Genomic DNA, 20,612 nt, shown 5'->3' with positions numbered 1-20,612 from the left:
GCCGATCTCAGCAACAGCAGATAGCTGCCCACTCTGAGCTCGAACTGCGAGCACTGCCCCAGCTAGCTAGCGAGCTGAGGAGCTAGTTAGCTAGCTGAGGAGCTAGCTAGCTGCTGGCTATCTAATGGGCTAGCCACTCAGCCACACGCTGGTGTGACCGGCTGGGCTGCACTTGGTGTAGCCGGTGGTTTTTTAGCTAGCTAGCTAGCCAACGGATTGGCTAGCTAGCGGCGACCTGCCCCAGTCCATTTTAAGGGTCTTGGCAAGCGACAAGTCCACGCACTAAGAGCGCAATTACTGATTAAGCTGCTGCTAGTGCTGCTGCTGCTGCTGCTGCCGCTTGGATAGCAGCAGCAGAAGCTGCTACGTTACACGGAATCTGGAAGCGGCACTGCATCCTCTGGACGCTTCTAGCTGCGTGGCTAGCTAGCTAGCTACGCAGCGAAGTGGCTAGCTAGCTAGCTAGCTAGCTAGCCAAGAGGCAGAGCACAGCTAGGCGCATGCAAAGCGCGGGCAGCAGCATTGTCTAGCTAGCTAGCTCGCGTCGCTAGCTAGCTGCACTCAGCTGGCTGGCTACTCAAGGTGCAGCAAACTCTTCTGCCCCTCCTTGTTGCCAAGGGGCTGCGGGCGACACGAAGAGACCCACGGAGCACATTGAGACAGCAGCAGCAGCAGCACAGGCAGCAGCAGCAGCAGCAGCACAGTAAGACAGAGACGGAGCAGAAGAAAACGCAGCAATGGAAAGACGCGCATTAGTTGCTGTTCATGATAAACCCCACAATTCAGTAACCTCACAATTCAAATGGTTCAAGCCAAAAAACCTGGTTTTGCTGCTGCTGCTGCTGCAACAGCAGCTGCTCTTCCCGCAGTTTTGCAGCGTTGCGAGGTCGGCGAGGTGCCGATGGTTGCAGCAGCAAAGAAAGAAAGTCAATATGCTCCTGCTGCTGTTGCTGCTGCTGGGCCATTTGTTGGTGTTGCTGTTGCTGATGATTGGGCTGCTGCTCCAATTCCTGCAGCTGTTCACTATGTTGCTGCTGCTGCTGCTGCGTATTTTCTAGCGAGTCGGACTTACGGCAGGCTGCTGTCGGGGCACACGGCACTGCAGCAGCAGAAATTGCTGTTGATCTAACGGACTTGAGTGCTGCTGCTGCTGCTGCGTCAACCTCAGCTGGTGCAGCAATTGAATACCCGCCGCCAGCAGCAATGGCAGCTGCTTCTGCTGCAGCAGAAGCAGCCGCTGCTGCACCTGTTTCTACATCAGCGGCAGCTGCTGCCGCAGCAGAAGCAGCTGCTGCTGCACCTGTTGCTACAGTAGCGGCAGCTGCTCCCGCTGCAGCAGATGCGGCTACTGCTGCACCTGTTGCTGCAGCAGCGGGAGCTGCTCCTGCTGCGCCAGATGCAACTGCTGCTGCATCCGTTGCTGCAGCAGCGGGGGCTGCTCCTGCTGCACCAGCTGCAGCTGCTGCTGCATCCGTTGCTGCAGCAGCGGGAGCTGCTCCTGCTGCAGCACGTGAGAACTTTCTTCTGCACTGTTCCAATGGCGCCGCAGCACGCAGCAGCAAATGGAGTGTATCCGCAGCTTGCTGTGGGGCTCCCACCCCGTCGCAGGTGAAGGTGTGGCGCAGCAGCTGCAACACAAGCAGCAGCAGCAGCAGCATATACAACTCCAAATGACACAGACAGTGCACCAACAGCTCACAAGTCGAGCAAACTCCCATGTTGCAGACGTAGCAGCAGCAGCAGCAGCAGAAATAGCCTACCTTTTCTAAAACATAGGGAGATGGCTGTAGCACCTGCACTGGAGCTGCTGCTGCAGTTTCATGCTTGGCGGCAGTAGCAGCAGCAGCAGTAGTTGCTGCTGCTTCTGCTGCTGCATGGACCAATTCCTTTTCTACTGCTGCGTATGCTGCAAAGCTGCTGCTGGGTTCACGGTTGCAGTCCTTCAGCAGCAGCAAGTTGTTCGCTGCTGCCGCTGCTACACCGGAAGTTGCTGCTGCCGCTGCGCCCGCTGGCAGCAGCTGCTGCAGCCGTCTCGCTGCCATATTTGCTGCAGCAAATGCGGTGTATGCGCAGCTGCAGTGTATACGCAGCTGCTGCAGCAGATGCGGAGTGAGAGCAGCAGCTGCAGCAGGCGCTGCAGCAGCATCTCCAGCCACACTAGCACTGGCAGCAAACTCCGTCACTGCAGAGCATACAGAAAACAATGTATCTGCATGGAGCGGCTGCTGCTGCCGCTGCTGCAGCTGCTGCTGCAGCTGCTGCCGTCGCTGCTGCTGCTGCCGGCTCGGCAGCGGCGGAGCAGCAAGGAAGCTCGCAGCGAACTCTTCCTCCTCCTGCTGCAGCAGCGCCGCTGTCATCCAGTGCAGGGAGACAACAGGAGCAGCAGCAGCAGCAGTAGATGCAGCTGCTGCTGCTGCTGCATCAGAACCTGCTGCAGACTGAACAACTGCCCCACCATCTGGTGATGGGGGCGCTTCTGCTGCTGCTGCTACCCCAGTGTCAGCAGGCGTTGATATAGCCTGCTGCTGCTGCTGGAGGCGACGGTGCTGCTGCTGCTCCTGGACAGCAGCGGCAGCAGAGGCAGCAGCTGAAAGAATTCCTAGGGCGGCAACAGCGTGGCTCGCGCATGCAGCAGCAGCAGCAGCAGCAAACTGCTGCCCCACAGCACACCAGGCAGTCGCCATGCGCCGCTCAGCCAGCAGCTGCAGACACGGGAGATCTGCAGCCTTTTGCTGCTGCCGCTCTCGCACTACCTCTTGCTGCTGCTGCTCGTGGTCCTGCTGCTGCTGCTGCTGCTGTTGCTGCTGCAGCGCCACTTGCTGCAGCAGCACTAGCACCGCTGCAGGGTCAAAAATAGCAGCAGAAGGCATCAGCCCGCAAAAGTCTCCATAAACCCAGGAGCAGAATTCGCTGCCGTTGACAGCAACAACGCCAGGAGCAGCAGCAGCAGCGGCAACAGCAGCAGCAGCAGGAGCAGCAGCAGCACTTGCGGTACTCGGTGACCTTGCTGCTACTCCTCTTGATGCTGCATCATCTGTCAAAGAGCTGCAGCCGTTTGCCTCAGGTCTGCTGCTGCTGCTGCTTCTGCTGCTGCTTCTGGCCACATGCCGCCGTAGCAGCAAATCGTTGCAGTGGAAATGCACCGCTGCTGCTGCAACTTCTTGCAGCAGCAGCGGCTGCCGCTGTTGCTGCTGCAGTGCAGCAGCACCTGCAAGCGACAACCCTCCCGAGAGCAGCAGCAGCCACTGCCGGACGTTGCTGCTGGTCAGCAGCAGCAGCTCTTCTACGCATGCGGTGCAGCAGCACAAACTGGTGCTGCTACTGCTGCTGCTGCTTATGCTGCAGCAAATTCGTGTCCGCCGCCGCAGCGACAGCAGCAGCTCTTTTGCTGCTCCTTTCTTGTGCAGCAGCAGTACCCACCGCATCAATCGTTCTGCATATCTCTGTTTGCTCCATCCTGCTGCTGCTGTTGCTGCTGTTGTTGCTGCTGGCTGATTAGCAGGTGCTGTAGCAGCAGCAGCAGCAGCAGCACTGCCAGTGTCACTACTGCTGAGAGAGTCGGCTGCTGCAGTGCCGATGGCGAGCAGCAGCAAAAGCAGCTTCGAAGCAAAAAGAGGTGTTGCTGCAGTGATGAGCCGCAGCAGCAGCAGCAACATCCCTGGATGCTGCTGCGGGCTGAAGCAGCAGCAGCAGCACTCAGCAGCAAATGATAGCAGCAGCAGCTCGCTGTCATCTTTCTCCTGCAGCAGATGCATTGACTTTGCTGCAGCACCATCTGCAACAACAGCAGCAACAGCCCAGTCAACTAGCTGGCCTGCCAAGCCCTCCTCCTCCAGTAGCTGTTGCTTTTCCTGTTGCTGCTGCTGCTGCTGCTGCTGTTGCTGCTGCTGCTGCACCGCACTCCTTCGGCATTCTGTAGCAGCAGGTGCCGCCTTTGTTGCAGATTTTCCACCTTGGGAGGCCGTCAGCTCTTCTTTGCTGCTGCTATTGCGTTTGCTGCTGCTGCACTTGCTGCTGCTGCTCCACTTGCTGCTGCTGCTGCTGCTGCAGCTGGTGCTGCTGGTGCTGCTGCTCGCGGCGGCTTTCTCCCACCTGCGGCGCCAAACGCCTATAAGCCGGGAGGCGCACAGTGCAGCAGCCGCCCTTGCTTGCTCCTGCTGCTGTGTTTGCTGCTGCAGCTGCGGCTGCTGTCGCGGCTGCTGCTGCTGCTGCTGCTGTTGCTGTTGCTGCTCCAGCAGCGCAGCCGCAAACGGGCTAGAGAGATGACGCATGCGCCACTTCTTCGGTATCTGCTGCAGTACTGGTGCTTCATGCTGCTTAGCAACCTTTTTGCTGCTGCTGCTGTTGCTGCTGCTGCTGACGGTATGCAGCAGCAAACTTGCGTGCGCCTGCTGCAGCGCATGCAGCAGTGGCGGAACCGCAGAGGCCCTAGCAACCGCTGCAGCAACAACACAGAGGCTGTGCGGCATCTTACATTGCTGCTGCTGCTGCTGCTGCTGCTGCTGCTGTTCAGTCAGCTCCGCGAGCGCGTGGCTGCCCGGCGGCTTGCTACTGTTGCTGCTGCTGTTGCTGCTGCTGCTGTAGCAGGAGAAGAGAAGGGCCCTGAGCCTGTCCTGCTGCGGGCCCCAGTAGGTGAGCAGCAGCTGCTGCAGCGCAGCAGCAGCAGCTTCCCTCAGCTGCTGCAGCGAAGGCAGACTGTGGTGAGTTGCTTCGTGCCGCAGCTGCACCAATTCAGAATCCAAACCAACTCGAGCAGCAACAGCAGCAACAGCAGCAGCAAAAGCTCCGCTCTGTGCTGCATCCACCACGGTGTTCACGTGCCGCACCAGCACCAGCCCGTACGCGTGCCGCAGCAGCGCGCTGCTGCTGCTGCTGCTGCTGCTGTTGCTGCGGGGGAAGAAGCAGGGGTCTGATAAGAAAACCTCCAGCAGCTGCAGCGACAGCTCTGCTGCTGCAGGCAGCCGGCTGTCAGCAGCACGCCAGGTGTACAGACACGCCCACGCGTACAGCAGGCGGCGTCGCAGATTCTCACTGCTGCTGCTGCTGCTGCTGCTGCTGCCGCTACCGTGGCTGCTGCCGCGAAAAATGCTCCTCTTGCTGCTGCACACGTTGCTGCTGCTGCTGCAGATGGAAGTCTCCTCCTGCTTCAAGACAGAGCCCGAGCTACTTTGCAGGGAATCTGCGTCCGTGCAGCAGCAGCAGCAGCCGCTGCTGCTGCTGCTGCCGTCGCTGCTGTCGCAGCCGCAATCGCCACTGTTGTTGCTGCATCTTCTGTGGCGCTTTAGAGGCCTTAAATCTGGAGCAGCTAAATTAGTCTCAGAAGAGCTTGAGGAAATGCGGCTGCATGCGCGTTTGCTACTGGCGCTGCTGCTGTTGGTGCTGCCGTTGCTGTTGGTGCTGCTGCTGCTGCTACCGCTGCTGCATGTGCAGCGGCACGCGGAGGTTTCGTGTGAAAGCAGAGAGCTGCAGGCGTCTAAGAAGCACCTCCAAGAGACCCACGGATTTTGCTGCAGGTTGCAGGGAGAAAACCTGGGAGCAGCAGGAGCAGCAGGAGCAGTAGCAGGAGCAGCAGCACCTGCTGCTACTCCTGATGCAGCTGCTGTTGCTGCTGCTTCTACCACATCTCGTTCTCCCATGTGTGCTCGTTTTTTCGCCACTCACTCGGTGGCAGCAGCTATGTCACAGCAGCACGAAGTCTGCAGCAGCTGCTGCAGGTGCTGCCCCTTCTGCTGCTGCCTTCCTTCTGCTGCCACTGAGTTTGACGGCGAGCCTCTGGACCACAAAACCCAAAATGGTCCAATCTTCGGGGCAAAATCAATGGAATTAGTCCCGAGGTTTCCGTGGGGCTGCATGCGCTGCAGAGCAGCAGCAGCAGCACCAGATCTGCGGCATGGAGCTGGCGTGCATGCATGCCCACAGGTCCTTTTTCAAGATTTTTAATCCCTGAGTCAATTATCACTCTTTTTTGTATTTTATGTTACATTTTAAACCAAGAAAAGGAGCCAAAAACCTGCAAACCCAAGCGGGGAGGTCGCATTTCCTTTGCTGCTCACAGTGACCCGCTGCTGCCTGCGCAAGCAGCTCGTGTACGGAATATATTTGCACATATTTACGTGAATTTACCAGTAAACATATAAATATATTTATATATAAATATATAGATGATATATAAATATATAAATATAAATATTAATACTGTATGTATTTGTTTTCAATTGCACATCATGTTTACAACTAAGGCACTTTGAGAGTGTGCGCACACACAGATGCTATCTGAGAGTCAAAACCACTCGAGCACAAAACCATATACAGAAGCAAATATATATAGACATATATTTATATATATACGCTATATATATAAATGTATATAAATGTATATAAATATATATATATAAATATATATATATATATATATATATATATATATATATATAAATGCATATATATATATAACTGAAATTCACATATATATATATTTGTATATATATATATATAATAACTGCATATTAATGTAAATTCATTCACTGGGGGTCGAAGATGTTCTAAAAACCACCCCGAGGCCAAATGGCCGCTGCAGCAGCATTTGGCTGCACGGCTTTTCGTGCAGGGTTTGGGCCAAGCCACAGCCCCCAGGTTTTTCGGCTTGGCTGTTGCTGCTGCTGCAGTGCTTTACTGCGCTGCAACAGGCAGCAGGCTCTGCAATGCGCTGGCGGCAGCAGCTAGGGCTCGTTCCCTGCTGCTGTACTGCAGCTTCCTGCGATTGAGAAGCAGCAGCAGCAGCAGCAGCAACAGGAAACCCCAATCCCCCCCGCCGCTGGGGCCCCTGCTGCCCTCAAAGCCTGCAGCAGCAGAGCTGCAGCAGACAGTACAGTAGAGCAGCCGCAGCAAACTCTCCCTTGGATTTGTCTACAATCTGCTTTTTCATTGCTTCTTTAGGATAACTTTGCTGCCATCACTCGCCACTTAAATATACATCTTTATTAATAATTAATTTGATTTAATTAAGTGCTCTAAAAGAATAGAAAAACAAACATTCTAGTGTATAGACAGCCACCATCTGCGAAGACACAGACGGAAGCGCCATTGTCATTTACAAATCCACAAATATAATTACAAACATACTTATAATTATAATTATAAATATAATCACAAATATAAATATGAATAAAATTATAAATATAAATAAAAATATAATTGCAATTATAAATGTATAAATGTGCATTAGAACCGGCAGTTCAATGCATTTGAACCCATCCAGCTGCTGCTGCTGCTGCTGCTGCTACGGCAGCAGCAGCGGCTGCTGCTGCAGACGTCCCCACCGATCCTGCTGCTGTGGCCGCTGCGGCTAAGGCGTGCTGGCAACTTGCCGGGCCACATGGCAGCAGCAAGTGCTGTAACTGCAGCGGCCGCTGCCGTGCTGCTGCTGCTGCTGCTGTGGCTGCTGCCACTGCCACAGCCTTCCCGCTGCAGCTTCCGTGGTTTCTGCTTCCAGCTCTGCCCACTGCATGCAGCTGATCCTTGACATTTGCAGCTGCTCACAGTGGCTAGCTGTGGATAGCTGCGGCTAGCTGTGGCTAGCTGCAGCTAGCTGCTGTCATACCCCCCACCTTTTCTGGCTATTTTACAGCAGCAAAAACCTTCAACTGCTTCTGCATGTTGTACTGGCTAGCCAGTTAGCTGTCTAGCTAGCTAGCTAGCTCTCTAGCTAGCTAGCTAGCTGGCAAACTAGCTACGTGCCCAGCTCCTCAGCTAACCAGCAAGCCCAGTGGGCAACTGCCTAGCTGGCTAGCTAGCCAGCTAGCTAGCTAGCTAGTTAGGTAGTTAAATAGGCATGTAGCTAGCTACCTAGGAACGTAGCTGCAGCAAACAAGACTGTGGCAGCAAACAGGGTCGCCTGCCTTTGCTTGCCAGCTAGCCAGCCAGCTAGCCCAGCTAGCCCAGCTAGCCAGCCAGCTAGCCAGCCAGCTAACCAGTCACTCAATCAGCTAGCTAGCTAGCTAGCTAGCCAGGAAAACGGTAAAGCCGCTAACTAGCTGCCTAGCTGGCAATGCAGGCGGGGAAAGCCTAGCTAGCCAACAAACTAGCTAGCTGGCTAGCTAATATGGCTGGCAATATGGGCAGCTAGCCGGCTAGCTGGCTAGCTAGCTGGCCAGCTATCTGGCTGGCTAGCTGACTAGCTAGCCGGCTAGCCAGCTGGCTAGCTAGCCATGGCGCTGGCCAGTCAGGGCTATGGCGTTGGAGAGCTGATAGCAGCGCTTTGCTCTGCTGCTGCTGTCGAGGATTCTGCTGCTACAGGCGCTGCTGCTGCTGCAGGCGTCGCTGCTGTTGCAGGGGCTGCTGCTGCTGCAGGCGCCGCTGCACCTGGTGGTGGTGCTGCAGGTTCCGCTGCTGCTGCTGCTGATGGAGCTTCTGCAGCAGCTCCTGTTGCTGCTGCAGCTGCTGCTGGAGCGTCGGCGCTCGCTGCGTCTGTATGCTGCTGCTGCTGCTGCTGCCGATCATTGCTGTCAAAGGAGCTGCTGCTAGAAAGTGCTTGCTCTGCAGCAGCTGCTGCTGAATCGGTTTGCTGCTGCTGCTCCTGCAGTTCAGGCAGCGAAGGCGAAACAATTGCTTCTGGCTGCTGCTGCTGCTGCTGCTGCCTGAACAGCGTGCTGGGGTAATGCGGAGCAGCAAACACAACAACCAGCAGCAAAGCAACCTGCCCAAGGAGCAGCAGCAGCAGCAGCAGCTGCTTCTTGTGCCTTGGGAGTAGCAGCTGCTGCAGCTGCTGCCGAATGAAGCGAGCAGCAACAGCAGCAGCTGCAGCAGCAGCAAGCCACCTAATGCTGCTAGCAGCAGCTCCTGGCAGCAGCTGTGTCACTGAGAGAAGCAGCACAACTGGGGCTGCTGCTGCTGCTGCGTAGCCCTGTAAACAAATCAGCTGGACAAGGCCTACTTCCTGCTGCTGCTGCTGCTGGTGCTGCTGCGGCAGCTGGGCATCCCTGCTGTTGCTGCTGTAGCGCTGCAGCAGCTGCAGCAGCCAGCCAAAAGCAGGGGGTGCAGCAACAGCACCGTAAGCAGCAGCACCTGCGAAGGTTAGAAGTTTGAGGCCAGCTGCTGCTTCTGCTGCTGCCACTGCTGCTGCTGCTTCGGGATCTTCTGCTGCTGCTCCTCCTCCAGAAGGCAGCAGCAGCAGCGGGAGAGAGCCACAAATAAAAATCAAGAGAGACAAAGTTGCTGCTATCCACACAGGGCCGTACAAGTCAGGTTGCTGCAGCATGTTGTCCTTCTCGCTGCCGCTGTTGCTGCTGCTGCTGCTGCTGCTGCTGCTGCTGCCGGGGAGGCTTATTGGCAGCACCGCATGCACGCGCATCACGACTTGATTAGCATCTACGTCAAACAGCCGCTGCGCAGCAGCAAAAGGGAAGCAGCACCACCACTTCTGCTGCTGCTGCTGCTGCAGATCTGCTGCTGCTGCTCCTGCAGCAAGTTGCTGCTGCCCGCCCCACAACAGGTCTCCCTTTGCTGCTGCATCCAGCTTCCCCATTGTAACTTCGTGTCCTGCTTCGCTCAGTGTTCTGCTGCTGCTGCTGCTGCCGTAGGATGATGCTGTTGCTGCTGCAGCGCCCGGCGTGCCACTAAGCGACAGCATCAGCCCTTGCTGCTTCGGCCTGCTGCTGCTGCTGCTGCTGCTGCTGGTGCCGATGGCCGTGCTCGTGAAAACAGGCGTCATGAAGGCTCCATCATCTTCAGCTGAACCGGCCGCAGCAGCAGCAGCAGCAGCAACAGCAGATATATCTGCAGCAGCATCCGGCGTGGGCCTTTCCCACTGAGTTTGCTGCGTCAGCTGATTATAATAATAAGCTTTTCCGTCCACAGTTTCGTACTGCACCCACGGCAGGGGCAGTGGCTGCTGCTGCTGCTGCTGCTCAGTTTGCTGCTCCATCTTGCTGCTGCTTCTGCTGCCTCTGCGGCGGTGGTGGCTGCTGCTGCTGCTGCCGACGCGGCGGCAGCTGCAGCAGCAGCGTTTGTCGTTGCTGTTGCTGCTGCAGCGGACGCAAGGCAGCAGCGCAGGGGACCAATGGACCAAGAATACCTACCTAGAACCCGATGGAACTTCCTGCCGCTGTTGCTGCTGCTGTTGCTGCTGGGGCTGGGCCGAGCAGAATTGCTGCAGCAGCACCGCCGCAGCTGCTCTCCTTTTGTCAGTGAGAGGCCCCCTGCTGCTGCAGCAGCTTGCCAGAGCCCTGTATAGAGAAGGCGCCACAATGGCAGGAAGTTGCAAAAGTCTGGAAGCTGCTGCTGCTGCAGCGTCAGCAGCGGCAGCGACAGCAGCAGCTATGGCAGCAGCAATAAGGCGAGGAGCATTATGAAATTCGCACAAATGGACTGGAAGAAGAACTATTTTATAGTCTTTGGTTTAGACAGGTGCTGGTTGAGCTCTTCTCAAAGTTGCTGCTGCTGCTGCTGCTACCGAGCAAAACTACAGCCCCGACAGCAACGAAACAACGGCAGCAGCTGCTGCTGTTGCATGCCGTAAGGGCCCGTTTGCTTTATTAGCATTATGTTTTAACTTTGAAAACTGCCATTCTGTTTTGCTGCGGCAACAGCAGCAGACATCTCCCCAAGACGGCGGCAGCAGCAGCTGTGGCAGCAGCAGCAGCTGCTGCTGCTCCGCCGCAGCGGCAAAACAGGCGAAGGCATTATCCACTAAGAATAAATATTTTGCTGAATTAACTTGCTGCTGCTGCTGCAGCTTGTGTCGAAAGGCGACGCGGCGCAGCTGACCGCGTAATGGCGACAGCACAGCTACAAGCGACGGCAGCAGCAACAGCAGCAGCAGCAGCAGCAGCAGCACAAAGTGCATCAACACCGGCTTACTCCACGGCTCCCAGACAGCCGCTGTAATAGCGGGTGCAGCGAGGAAAACGCTCGCTGAGAGCTTAGCTACCGAGCAGCAGCAACAACGGCAGCAGCAACAGCAGCAGCAGCAACAGCAGCAGCACGATGGCGGTCTCCGGCAGCAGCAGCGCGGGCAGCAGCAGCGGCTGCGGGACTCTGGGTGCTGCTGCATCTCACCTGGAGCTGCTGCGTGCTGCACAGAAGGACGACTTCTACTGCCGGGTCTACGCGCAGCAGCTGCAGCAGCTGCTGCAGCAGCTGCAGCAGCTGCTGCTGCCTTCGCAGGGAGAGAGGCTGAGAAGACAGAGTGCGTCCTCTACAGGGAGAAGCAGCAGCAGCAGCAGCAGCGCCGACGCCGCTCAGGCGCCGGCTGCTCAGGCCCCATCTAGCAGCAGCAGCAGCAGCGGCAGCAGTTTGCTGTCATGGAATCGTTGGCTGCGATGCGTTAACGCTGCAGCAGCAGATCTGTTTCTGCTGCTGCAGCAGCAGCAGCACGCAGCAAGGGCCCTGGTGCAGATGCTGTACTTCACAGCTTCTTTGGGGGGCCGCGGCCAGCAGTCCCTGGGGGAAGAATACTGTGAACTGAGAGCGGTACTTGCTGCTGCTGCTGCTGCTGCTAGTTTTGTTGCTTTGCTGCTTGCTGCTGCTTCTCGTAGCAGTACCTGCAGCAGCTGCTGCTGCTGCAGTGGCTCGCAGGGAAGCGGCGCTGCCTTATTACTGCCTTCCCAAAACGCCGCACCGCTGCTGCTGAAATAGCTGCTGCTGCTGCTGTTGATGTTGCTGCTGCTGCTGCTGTTGCTGCTGCTGCTGCAGGTTGGCTCGCCTTGCTACGGCGGCATGCGTGGCCGTTTGCTGCTGCTGTGGGCTGCGGTGCTGCGCTCGATCCCTTTTGCTGCTACTGCGGCTCTCATTGCGAACATTTGCAGGTGTGTGCTGCTGCTGCTGCTGCTGCTGCTGCTAGCCTTCAAACGTCTAGCTGCTCTCCTGATTGCGATGTGCCTGCTGCTCACTGCGCTGCTGCTGCTGCTGCTGCTGCTGCTGCCTTTAGGGCTTTTGGGACGTCTCCGCCGACTGCTGCAGCAATCGATGATTTTCTTGCGCGTGAGTCGCGTGCAATGGAGTTCTTATTTTCAATTCTGCTGCTGCTGTTGCTGCTGCTGTTGCAGCAGCTGCTGTTGCATCTTTGCAGCAGTCTCTGCTGCTATCTGCGTGGGACTGTTATGTGATTGGTGCTGTTATTCGTCTCGCTGCTGCTGCTGCTTCGCTCTGTTTTCCGCTGTTGCTGCTGCTGCTGCTCTGCTCTTCTTTCCACTGTTGCTGCCCCTGCTGCTGCTGTTGCTGCTTTGCTGTGCTTTCCACTGTTGCTGCTGTTGCTGCTGCTGCTGCTGCTGCTTATTTGCAGTTCTGCGGCGCTTTCACTTGGCGCTCTTCTTCTGGGACGGGAGATTTTTGCATTTTTCGCAGAGGCAAGTTTGCTGCTGCTGCTGCTGCTGCCGCCGCCGCCGCCTCTGCTGCTGGTGCTGCTGGTGCTGCTGCTGCGCTTGAAGCTGCGGCTTTTGATTGTTACATCGTGTAGCTGCTTCACTGCTGCTGCTTCCTTTAGCAGCAGCTTGATGTTGTTGGTGCTGCAGTTGCAGAGTAGCTCTTGTTTTTGCTGCTGCTGCCACAGCAGCAGCAGCTCATTTGCTTCTGGCTGCCGTTTGAGCAACAGCCTGACAGCTGCCTTGCGCTGCTGCTGCTGCTGCTGCTGCTGCTGCTGCAGGCTGCTGCAGCGCCGCCTTTTCCGGCTGTACGGAGGCCTGGTTTCGCGTGCTGCTGCTGTTTACATGAGGGGTTTTGCTGCAGTGCTGCTGCTGCAGAGTTTGCTGGTTATTCACTCTTTGTTTAATATGTTTAAGAAGCAAAAGGCTCGGCAGGACTTAAACAAAGAAGCTGCTGCTGCAGTTGCTGCTGCTGCTGCTGGCAGCAGCAGCAGCGAGGGAGGGGACGGGACGCAGCCACCCGAGGAGGCCGACGCGCCCAGCAGCAGCAGCAACACCAGCAGCAACAGCAGCAGCAGCACCAGCGGCAGCAGCAGCAGCAACAACAGCAGCACTTTGGTTTGTTTATTTTGCCAGAGCTTTTGCTGCGTCCCGACTGCAGCTGCCTGCGGGCACATCTTCTGCTGGTCTTGCATCAGCAAGTGGTGTCAGCAGCAGCAGCAGCAGGAGCGGCACCAGCAGCAGCAGCAGCAGCCAACCTGCCCCGTCTGCCGGTGAGCCAAAGAAGCGAAGCAGCAAAAGACAATAAATGAGGCTTAGGGCCACACAGAGACCAAAGTGCACAGCAGCCAGCCCCAGCTAGCTACAGCTAGCTACAGCTAGCTGCAGCTAGCTGCAGCTAGCTGGCTGCAGCTAGCCACACCCAGACGGAGCTAGCTGCAGCTAGCCACAGAAAGGCACAGCTAGCTGCAGCTAGCCGCAGCCAGCCACAGCTAGCCTGGCGAATCTTTTGGTGTAGATGTCATATCTGTATGGTTCGTTAGTCTGCTGCAGCTGCTGCAGCAGCTGCTGCTGCTGCAGTTGCTGCCGCTGCTGCACAGAGTTAGCATCCTGCTGCCTGCACAAGGCTCCCCAAACTACTAGTGCTGTTGCTGCTGGGGCTGCTGTTGCTGCTGCTGCTGTTGCTGCTGCAGGGCCGCCTGCCCGGCGCAGCATCTGCTGCCGCTGCGGCACTATGAGAGCTCGGAGGACTTGCTGCTGCAGTACCAGCTGCAGCAGCAGCAGCAAGAACAGAAGCAGCAGGAGCAGGGAAGGCAGCAGCAGCAGTAACAGTGACGTTGGCTTCTGCGAACAAGAAGCCGCTCTGTGAACAAAAAGCCAATGCAGCGCCTGCAGCAGCTAAAGGCTGCTGCTGCTGTTGTTGCTGCTGCTACGACAGCAGCAGCAGCAGCATGAACCGCCCTAAAGTGTTCGGCCTCTACTGCCACTCCTACTTTGCACAGCGTGCCTACAGGATAAGTTATTCTGTTGCTGCTGCTGTTTGGGCTGCAGCATGTGTTCCTGCTGCTGCTGCTGCTGCAGCTTCTGCTGCAGCACTTGACGTCATTGCAGCGGCTGCAGCCTTGCTGCAGCTGCGCGCGGACAGCCCCTGAACTGATTCGACTCTGCAGCTGGCGCAGCTAGCTACAGCTAGCCGCAGCTAGCTACAGCTAGCCACAGCCAGCTGCAGCTAGCTGAGGCGAGCTGTGTTTAGCAGCAGCTAGATGCAGCTAGCTGCAGCTAGCTGTAGGTAGCAGTGGCTAGCTGTGGCAGGGTACAGCTAGCCGTGGCTAGCTCTGGCTAGGCGTAGTTTGCTGTAGCTAGCCGCAGCTAGCTGTAGCTTGCCGCAGCTAGCTGTAACTAGCTGTGGCTAGCTGTACCTAGCTGTGGCTAGCTGTAGCTAGCTGCGGCTAGCTGCAGGTTGTCTTCATTGTCTGTTCGGGGAGTTGCCCTGGGAACTTTTTGCTGCTAGCCCTCCAGCCAGCTGAAATCTACTGCAGCGAATAGCAACCAGCAGCAGCAGCAGCAGCAGGGTAGGCAGCAGCTGCCTGCAGCAGCTGCTGCAGCACAGGAGAGCGAGGCACGGCAGAAGCTAGGGCGAGTTTCGTGTGTATGGTTTGGCAGCAGCAAGCAGCAGCAAATGATGTACATAGTATATGCAGACAGCAGATACAGACACGAGACTGTACTGATACGCAAACGCAGAAGCTACAGCAGCAGCAGCAGCAGCGGTTCCGGCAGCAGCTCTACAGCAGCGGCGGCGGCTGCGACGGCACCGCTGCACAAGCAGCAGCAGGAGCACAAGCCATGCTGCAGCTGCAGCAGCACTGGAGTCACTATAACAGCAGCAGAGAGGCTCATCGCAGGTGTACAGCTGGCAGCAGCAGCAGCAGCAGTAGCAACGGCGGCTCCTGGCCAAGACGCCTGCTGCTGCTGGTAATGCTGCTGCTGCTGCTGCTCCTGCTTTTCCGGACAGCAAGCACCTCAGCAAGTTCTACTTCTCCGAAAGCAACAAAAAAGAGCTTTCCGTTTTAGTTGCCTGCAGCCGCTGGGGTGTACGTACACCCCACCGCAGCCTACAGGGGCTGTGCGGCTGCATGCACTGGTCCCGAGATGCTGCTGCTGCTGCTGCTAAAGCAGAACAGCAGCAGTTTTTTAATTTGCACTTTTCGCTCTCCGGCTGCGTGTTGCTGCTGCCTCTTAGGCCGCAGCTGCAACACACTCTGCTGCAGCAGCAGGCTTCTCTTTGTAGGAGCAGCAGACCGCCGCGAGCAGCAGCAGCACCAGCAGCAGCGAGTGACACAAACTGCAGCCCTCTGTGTACCCTTTAGTGCGGTGCCTGGGCTCCTCCTGCAGCAAAATGAGGACTCCGGAAGAGGATCCCCAGCAGCACCAGCAGCAGCAGCAGTCGACTCAGCCGCCGCAGCAGCAGCAACCGCAACAGCAGCAGCAGTCACAGCAGGACCATGAAGACACTTCTCCTCCTCCCAGCAGCGCAGCTGCATCTGCTGCGCAGCTAGGGCAGCAGCAGCAGCAGGAGCAGCAGCAGCAGCAGCAAAGTCAGCCGCAGAGCGAGCAGCGGCCGTCGCCCGGAGATCTGGAGCAGCAGACGGAGGCCGAGCAGCAGCAGCAGCAGCAGCAAAAAGGCGATCTTGCTGCTGCAGAGCTGCAGTGCAAGAACGACAAGCTGCTGCTGCAGCAAAACTCGCTGCTGGACTCCCTCACTTCTGAGAGAATAGCCCGGCTAGCAGCAGAACGACAGGCTCTTGCTGCAGCAGCAACAGCAACTGTTGCTGAGGGAAATGCCAGTTTGCTGCGGCGGCGGCTGGAAGCAGCTGAGGCGGCGCAGCAGCTGCTGCAGCAGCAGCTCGAAGACAGACACGAGAAGGAGCAGCAGCTGCAGCAGGAGCTGCAGCAAGCCACCCGAGAATGCACCGCAGCGAAAGCAGCAGAGCAGCAGCAGAGGGAGCTACAGCAGCAGCAGCAGCAGCAGCAGCAGCAAAAGTATGACGAGCTCCACGTAAGCTGCCCGCAAGAGCAGCACCGGTAGATACAGCAGCAGCCGCTGCTGCTGCGAGCAGCTTCTGCAGCAAGTCTGTGTTTCTCCTCTGCTGCTGCTTCTGCTGCTGCAGACCATGCTGCAGCAGCTGCAGCGCAAGTACGCCTGCCTGCAGCAGCAGCAAGAGCTCGACGCTGCTGCTGCTGCAGAGAAGCAGCGCCTGCAGCAGGAGCTGCTGGACATGAGGGAGAAGCTGCTGCAGCAGAAGGATACAGTTGCTGCAGCGCAGCAACAAGTGATTGACGAGCTGCAGCAGCAGAAGCAGCAGCTGCTGCAGGAGGTGGGTTACTGCTCTTGGCTGTCTCGAGCCCTCGCTGCATACCTCATGGGCTGCTGCTGTTGCTGCTGCTGCTGCTGCTGCTGCTGCAGGCAGCAGCAAGAGAAGCGGAATTGAAGCAAGCACGAGAGCGTACAGCTGCAGCGGAAGCTGCAGCAACGGCGAGCAGTGGGAACGAGAAGCAGCAGCAGCAGCAGCAGCAGCAGCAGCAGCAGCACCAGCAAACCGGCATGACTGAGGAAGAGGCGCAGCTGCAGCTGCAGAAAATGGCTGACCAGCAGCAGCAGCAGCAGCAGCCAATGGACCTTGCGATAAAGCTGCTGGTGCAGCTCGACGCCAAGTCTCACCAAGTACGCTCGCTGCTACTGCTGCTGCTCTTGCTGCTGCTGCTGCTGCTACTGCTGCTGCTTCTGCGTGTTGATGTTTTTATTCTGCCCTGCTGCTGCGGTTTGAGATCTCGGCGGGCATAGAACTTGCTGCTGCTGCTCGTCGTGCTGCTGCTGCTGCAGCTGCTGCTGCGAGTCATTATGCTGCGGCGGCGCATTTTGCTGCTGCTCTGTTGCTGCTGCAGTGCAATGGACTGAAGGAGCAGCTGCAGCAGCAGACACAGAAAGCGGAAGCCTGGAAGGCTGCAGCAGAGCAGCTGCAGCAGCGGCAGCAGCAGATGCAGCTGCAGCTGCAGCGGCAGCAAACTGAGCTGCAGAAGCAAATGCAGCTGCAGGCCGAGCAAGAGTGCTGCATGCAGCAGCTGCTGCAACAGGACAAAAAGAAAAGCCAGCAGATTCAGATCCTAGAATCCGAAGTAAGGGAATTCTTGCTGCAGCAGCAGCAGCAGTAGATGCTGCTGCTGCTGCTGTTGCAGGTGTTACATCAGCAGCAGTCTGGGCGCTGCTGTCATGCTACTGCAGCTAACATGTGCTTCGGATGCTCATGATGCTGCTGTTGCTGCTGGTGTTGCTGCTGCTGCTGCTGCAGTACCGCGAAAAGGAAGAAGAGGCCCGGCGGTATATCCACCGCAACGACGAGCTGCTGCAGCAAGTTGCTGCTGCTGCTTGGGAGCTGCAGCGTCTGCGACATCAGCAGCAGCAAGATGCTGCAGCTGCAGCAGCAAGCTCGGGAACCGAGCAGCAACATGCATCAGCAACGCAGCTGGACTATCAAACGCTCTTGGGGCGCTCCAAGTCCGCAGAGTGCTGCTGCTGCTGCTGCTGCTGATTTGTTTGCTGCTTTTGTTGCCGCTGCTGTCTTGTTTGCTGCTACTGTTTTGCTTGCTGCTGCTGTTGCTTTGCTTGCTGCTGTTGGTTCTGCCACTGCCTTGTTTGCTGCCGCTGCTGCGTTTTTTGCTGCTGCCGTTGCTGCTGCTGCCTTGCTGCTGCTGCTGCTGCCCTGCACTGTTTGCTGCAGAGGCTTCTGTGCTGCTGCTTGCTACAGCGCCCTGAAGCTGCAGCTGCTGCAGCTAACGGAGCACCGGGAGGCTGAGGAGAAGCGGCAGCAGCAGCAGCAGGAGCAGGAGCAGCTGCAGCTGCAGCACGAGCTGCGCGAGCTGCAGCAGCAGCTGCAGCAAGTGCAGGCAGACAGGAAAGAGCTTGCTGCTGCTGTAGAGCGGCTGCTGGACCAGCGGCAGCAGCTGCAGCAGCAAATAGAGGACCTGCAGCGCGGCGGGTCGGAGACCCAGCAGCCAAAGGATGCCCAGCAGCAGCCAGCTGCAGCGCAGCAGCAGCAGCTGCAGCAGCAGCAGCAGCAGCAACTCAACGTCGCTGAGCTGCTGGAAGCTGCTGAGGACAAAATGAGACGTTTTGTGACTCAGGCAAGCAATTTGCTGCTGCTGCTGCTGTTATTGCTGCTGCAGCTGGTGGGGCTGGCAGCGTTGCTGCTGCTGCTTGAATGCCCCTCTGCTGCTGCTGCTTTTGCCGCTGCTGCTGCAGATGCAGGAAGTGGCTGCCACTTTGTGCGTGGAGCAGCAGGAGACCAGCAAACTGCTGACTGAGACGCAGCAGCAGCAGCAGCAGCTGGCGGAGCAGAAGGCCACAGCAGATTTCTTCCGGAGCGAGTGCACGCGACTGCAGCAGCAGCTCCAGCAGCAGCAGCTGCTGCTGCAGCAAGCCAACAGCAGGGCTTCCCTTGCGGAGCAGCGCTGCAGGGAACTTGAAGAAGCAGTACAAAGATCGCAGGAGGAACTGCATGCATTGAAACAGCAGCAGCATCGGGAGCAGCGGGAAGCAAGTCAGCAGCAGCAAGCTCTTCATTCCAAGGAGCTGCTGCTTGTCGAGCTGCAGCAGCAGCTGCAGCAGCAGCAGCAGCAAGCCACCGCAGCAGACGTGCAGCACGAAGAGCGCTGCGCCTCCCTCCAGGTGCAGCTGCAGCTGCAGCAGCAGCAGAACGCAACGTTGCTGCAGCAGCACAAACAAGACACGCAGCAGCTGCAGCAGCAGCTGGCCAACCTAAGCGATGTCTTGAGAGAAAGGCAGTCGCAGCACGCCGAAGCCAGAGCAGCAGCAGCAGCAGCAAAAGAGGAGCTGCAGAAAATCAAACCGACTGTGGGGTGCGTTCAGTGAGAGCAGCAGCACCTGCAGCAGCTGCAGCAGCAGCAGCAGCAGCAGCAGATTTAGCACAACAGCTGCAGCAGCACCAGCGGCAGTGTTTCTAGGAGCACGTGATATATGCAGTGGTGTTGCTGCTGCCTCGTCTGAAATATGTGGCGCTGGTGTGTTGTTGCTGCTGCTGCTGCTGCAGGCAGCTGGAACAGCAGGTCGTGGAGCTGCGCGTTCGTCTGGAGGAGAAGGAGAAAGTCATTTGGTTGCTGCAGCAGCGGGCTAACGCTTACCTAGAGAGCAGCAGCAGCGGCAGCAGCACCAGCAGCAGCAGCCGTTCTTTGACTGCTGCTCAGGGCGCTGCTGACGGACAGCCTGCCGCTGCTGCTGCAGCTGACAGCCCTGACGCAGCAGCAGCAGCAAAGGGGCTGCAGCAGCAGCTGCAGCAGCTTCAAGATGAACTTGAGAGCTGCAAAGCCCTAAAGCAGCACTGGCAGCAAGCTGCCGTTGAGGCACAGCAGCAGCAGCACCGCAGCAACGAGCAGCAGCAGCAGCTGCAGCAGCAGCTGGAAGAAAAAGTAGATGCTGTAAATCAGTTAAAAGATAAGCAACAAGAACTGGAGACTTTAGTAAACGAAAAGGTGGGTTTCCCTCTGCTGGTGCTGCTGCTGCTCTTTGCCTCCTGAGGCTGAGGCTACTGCTGCTGCTGCTGCTTCTATTGCTGTTTGCCTGCTGAGGTTGCTGCTGCTGCTGCTGCGGGGGGTTTTGTGGGTGATTGATGTGGGGTGCTGCTGCGTGTGAGGTGTATAGACACTGCAAATCGGGCAGCTGGAGGCGAGCGTGGCCGCGCTGAAGCAGCAGCAGCAGCAGCAGCAGGACGCCGCAGCAAGCGCAGCAGCAGCAGCGGCAACGACTGACAACTTGCGGCAGCAGCTGCAGCACCTGGAAGGAGAACTCGAAAGGGAAAAGAAAGCAGCAGCAGCAGCAGAAGCTCGTTACCGAAGGGAGGTTGACGCGAGAACAGCAGACATGCAGCAGCTGCAGCGCGCCGAGCAGCAGCAGCAGCAGCAGCAGCTGCTGCTGCTCTCGCTCGAGAAGGAGCTTGATACAACCAGAGCTGAACTCAAGAGCACACGGTACGCCCTAGGGCTAGGCGCCTAGGGTGCAAAGATTAGGGTTTAGGGTTTAGGGTTTAGGGTTTAGGGTTTAGGGTGTCTTAGCCTTTTTTGTGAAGGTCTCAGTTCATGCCCACTGGGCTCTCTGCCTTGGGAGGTGTTGGGGCTAAGAACTAATTCCCGTAGGCTCTAGGGTTTAGGGTTTAGGGTTTAGGGTTTAGGGTTTAGGGTTTGCGGGCAGATCTGCTGCGGAAGAGGAGAGTTTGTCGCTGGTGAGAACAAACGCCAGTTTGCTGCGGGACGTGGAGCGGCTGCGCGCTGAGACAAAATCCTTAAACGACAAAATCAAACAAATGTAGGGTTTAGGGTTTAGGGTTTAGGGTTTGGGGGCGGCGAGGGCTTTTGCTGCGCCTTCAGCGCTCGTGTCCTCTCCTAAGTTTCTTCTCCTTTTGTGTTATTTTATTTATTTGTTTATTTTCTTTTTGCTTCTTTGTTTATTTCTTTTTATTGTATTTTTTATCTTTTTTAATCTTCTTTTGTTTCTTTTTGCTGCAGCTCATTTATTTGCTTTTTTGGCTGTCTTCTCTTCCTTCATTTGCGGCTCTAAAAGCCTTTTGATTTTCTTGCTTCTGCCCTTCCTAGGGTTTAGGGTTTAGGGTTTAGGGTTTGGGGTGGAGGCTTGTTGTGTGGGTGTCTGCAGCATCTCAGAAAAAGAGGCCGCTCCTTCTGACT

The 20,612-nt window shown here is 57.1% G+C and overlaps 4 protein-coding genes across 4 annotated transcripts; 2 read left to right on the top strand and 2 right to left on the bottom strand.

The window, feature by feature from the left end:
- Nucleotides 1-791: 791 nt before the first annotated feature.
- On the bottom strand, nt 792-5,636 carry ETH_00018880 (uncharacterized protein; the record flags this gene model as incomplete). Its single annotated transcript, XM_013376360.1, has 2 exons — nt 792-1,628; nt 1,761-5,636. The coding sequence occupies 2 exons, from the start codon at nt 5,634-5,636 to the stop codon at nt 792-794; spliced, it is 4,713 nt and encodes a 1,570-aa protein (XP_013231814.1).
- A 2,591-nt stretch (nt 5,637-8,227) lies between these two features.
- ETH_00018875 (uncharacterized protein) lies at nt 8,228-9,922 on the bottom strand (the record flags this gene model as incomplete). The annotated part of the gene is made up of 1 exon (XM_013376359.1): nt 8,228-9,922. One exon carries the CDS (start codon nt 9,920-9,922, stop codon nt 8,228-8,230), a length of 1,695 nt encoding a protein of 564 aa, XP_013231813.1.
- A 1,061-nt stretch (nt 9,923-10,983) lies between these two features.
- ETH_00018870 (zinc finger (C3HC4 RING finger) protein, putative) lies at nt 10,984-13,688 on the top strand (the record flags this gene model as incomplete). Its single annotated transcript, XM_013376358.1, has 6 exons — nt 10,984-11,469; nt 11,692-11,804; nt 11,927-11,979; nt 12,281-12,344; nt 12,641-13,132; nt 13,553-13,688. 6 exons carry the CDS (start codon nt 10,984-10,986, stop codon nt 13,686-13,688), a joined length of 1,344 nt encoding a protein of 447 aa, XP_013231812.1.
- Nucleotides 13,689-15,258: 1,570 nt separating this feature from the next.
- On the top strand, nt 15,259-20,235 carry ETH_00018865 (uncharacterized protein; the record flags this gene model as incomplete). The annotated part of the gene is made up of 10 exons (XM_013376357.1): nt 15,259-15,918; nt 16,031-16,237; nt 16,327-16,584; nt 16,806-17,036; nt 17,210-17,415; nt 17,666-18,041; nt 18,160-18,785; nt 18,968-19,406; nt 19,576-19,901; nt 20,122-20,235. Coding segments are annotated over 10 exons (3,443 nt in total), but the record flags the coding sequence as incomplete, so codon positions are not given.
- Between the last annotated feature and the right edge of the window lie 377 nt (nt 20,236-20,612).

Source organism: Eimeria tenella, genomic scaffold (genome assembly GCF_000499545.2).
Source record: "Eimeria tenella Houghton genomic scaffold, Eth_scaff34, whole genome shotgun sequence".
Taxonomy (NCBI): Eukaryota; Apicomplexa; class Conoidasida; order Eucoccidiorida; family Eimeriidae; genus Eimeria; species Eimeria tenella.
This window is presented reverse-complemented; position numbering and strand designations above follow the sequence as displayed.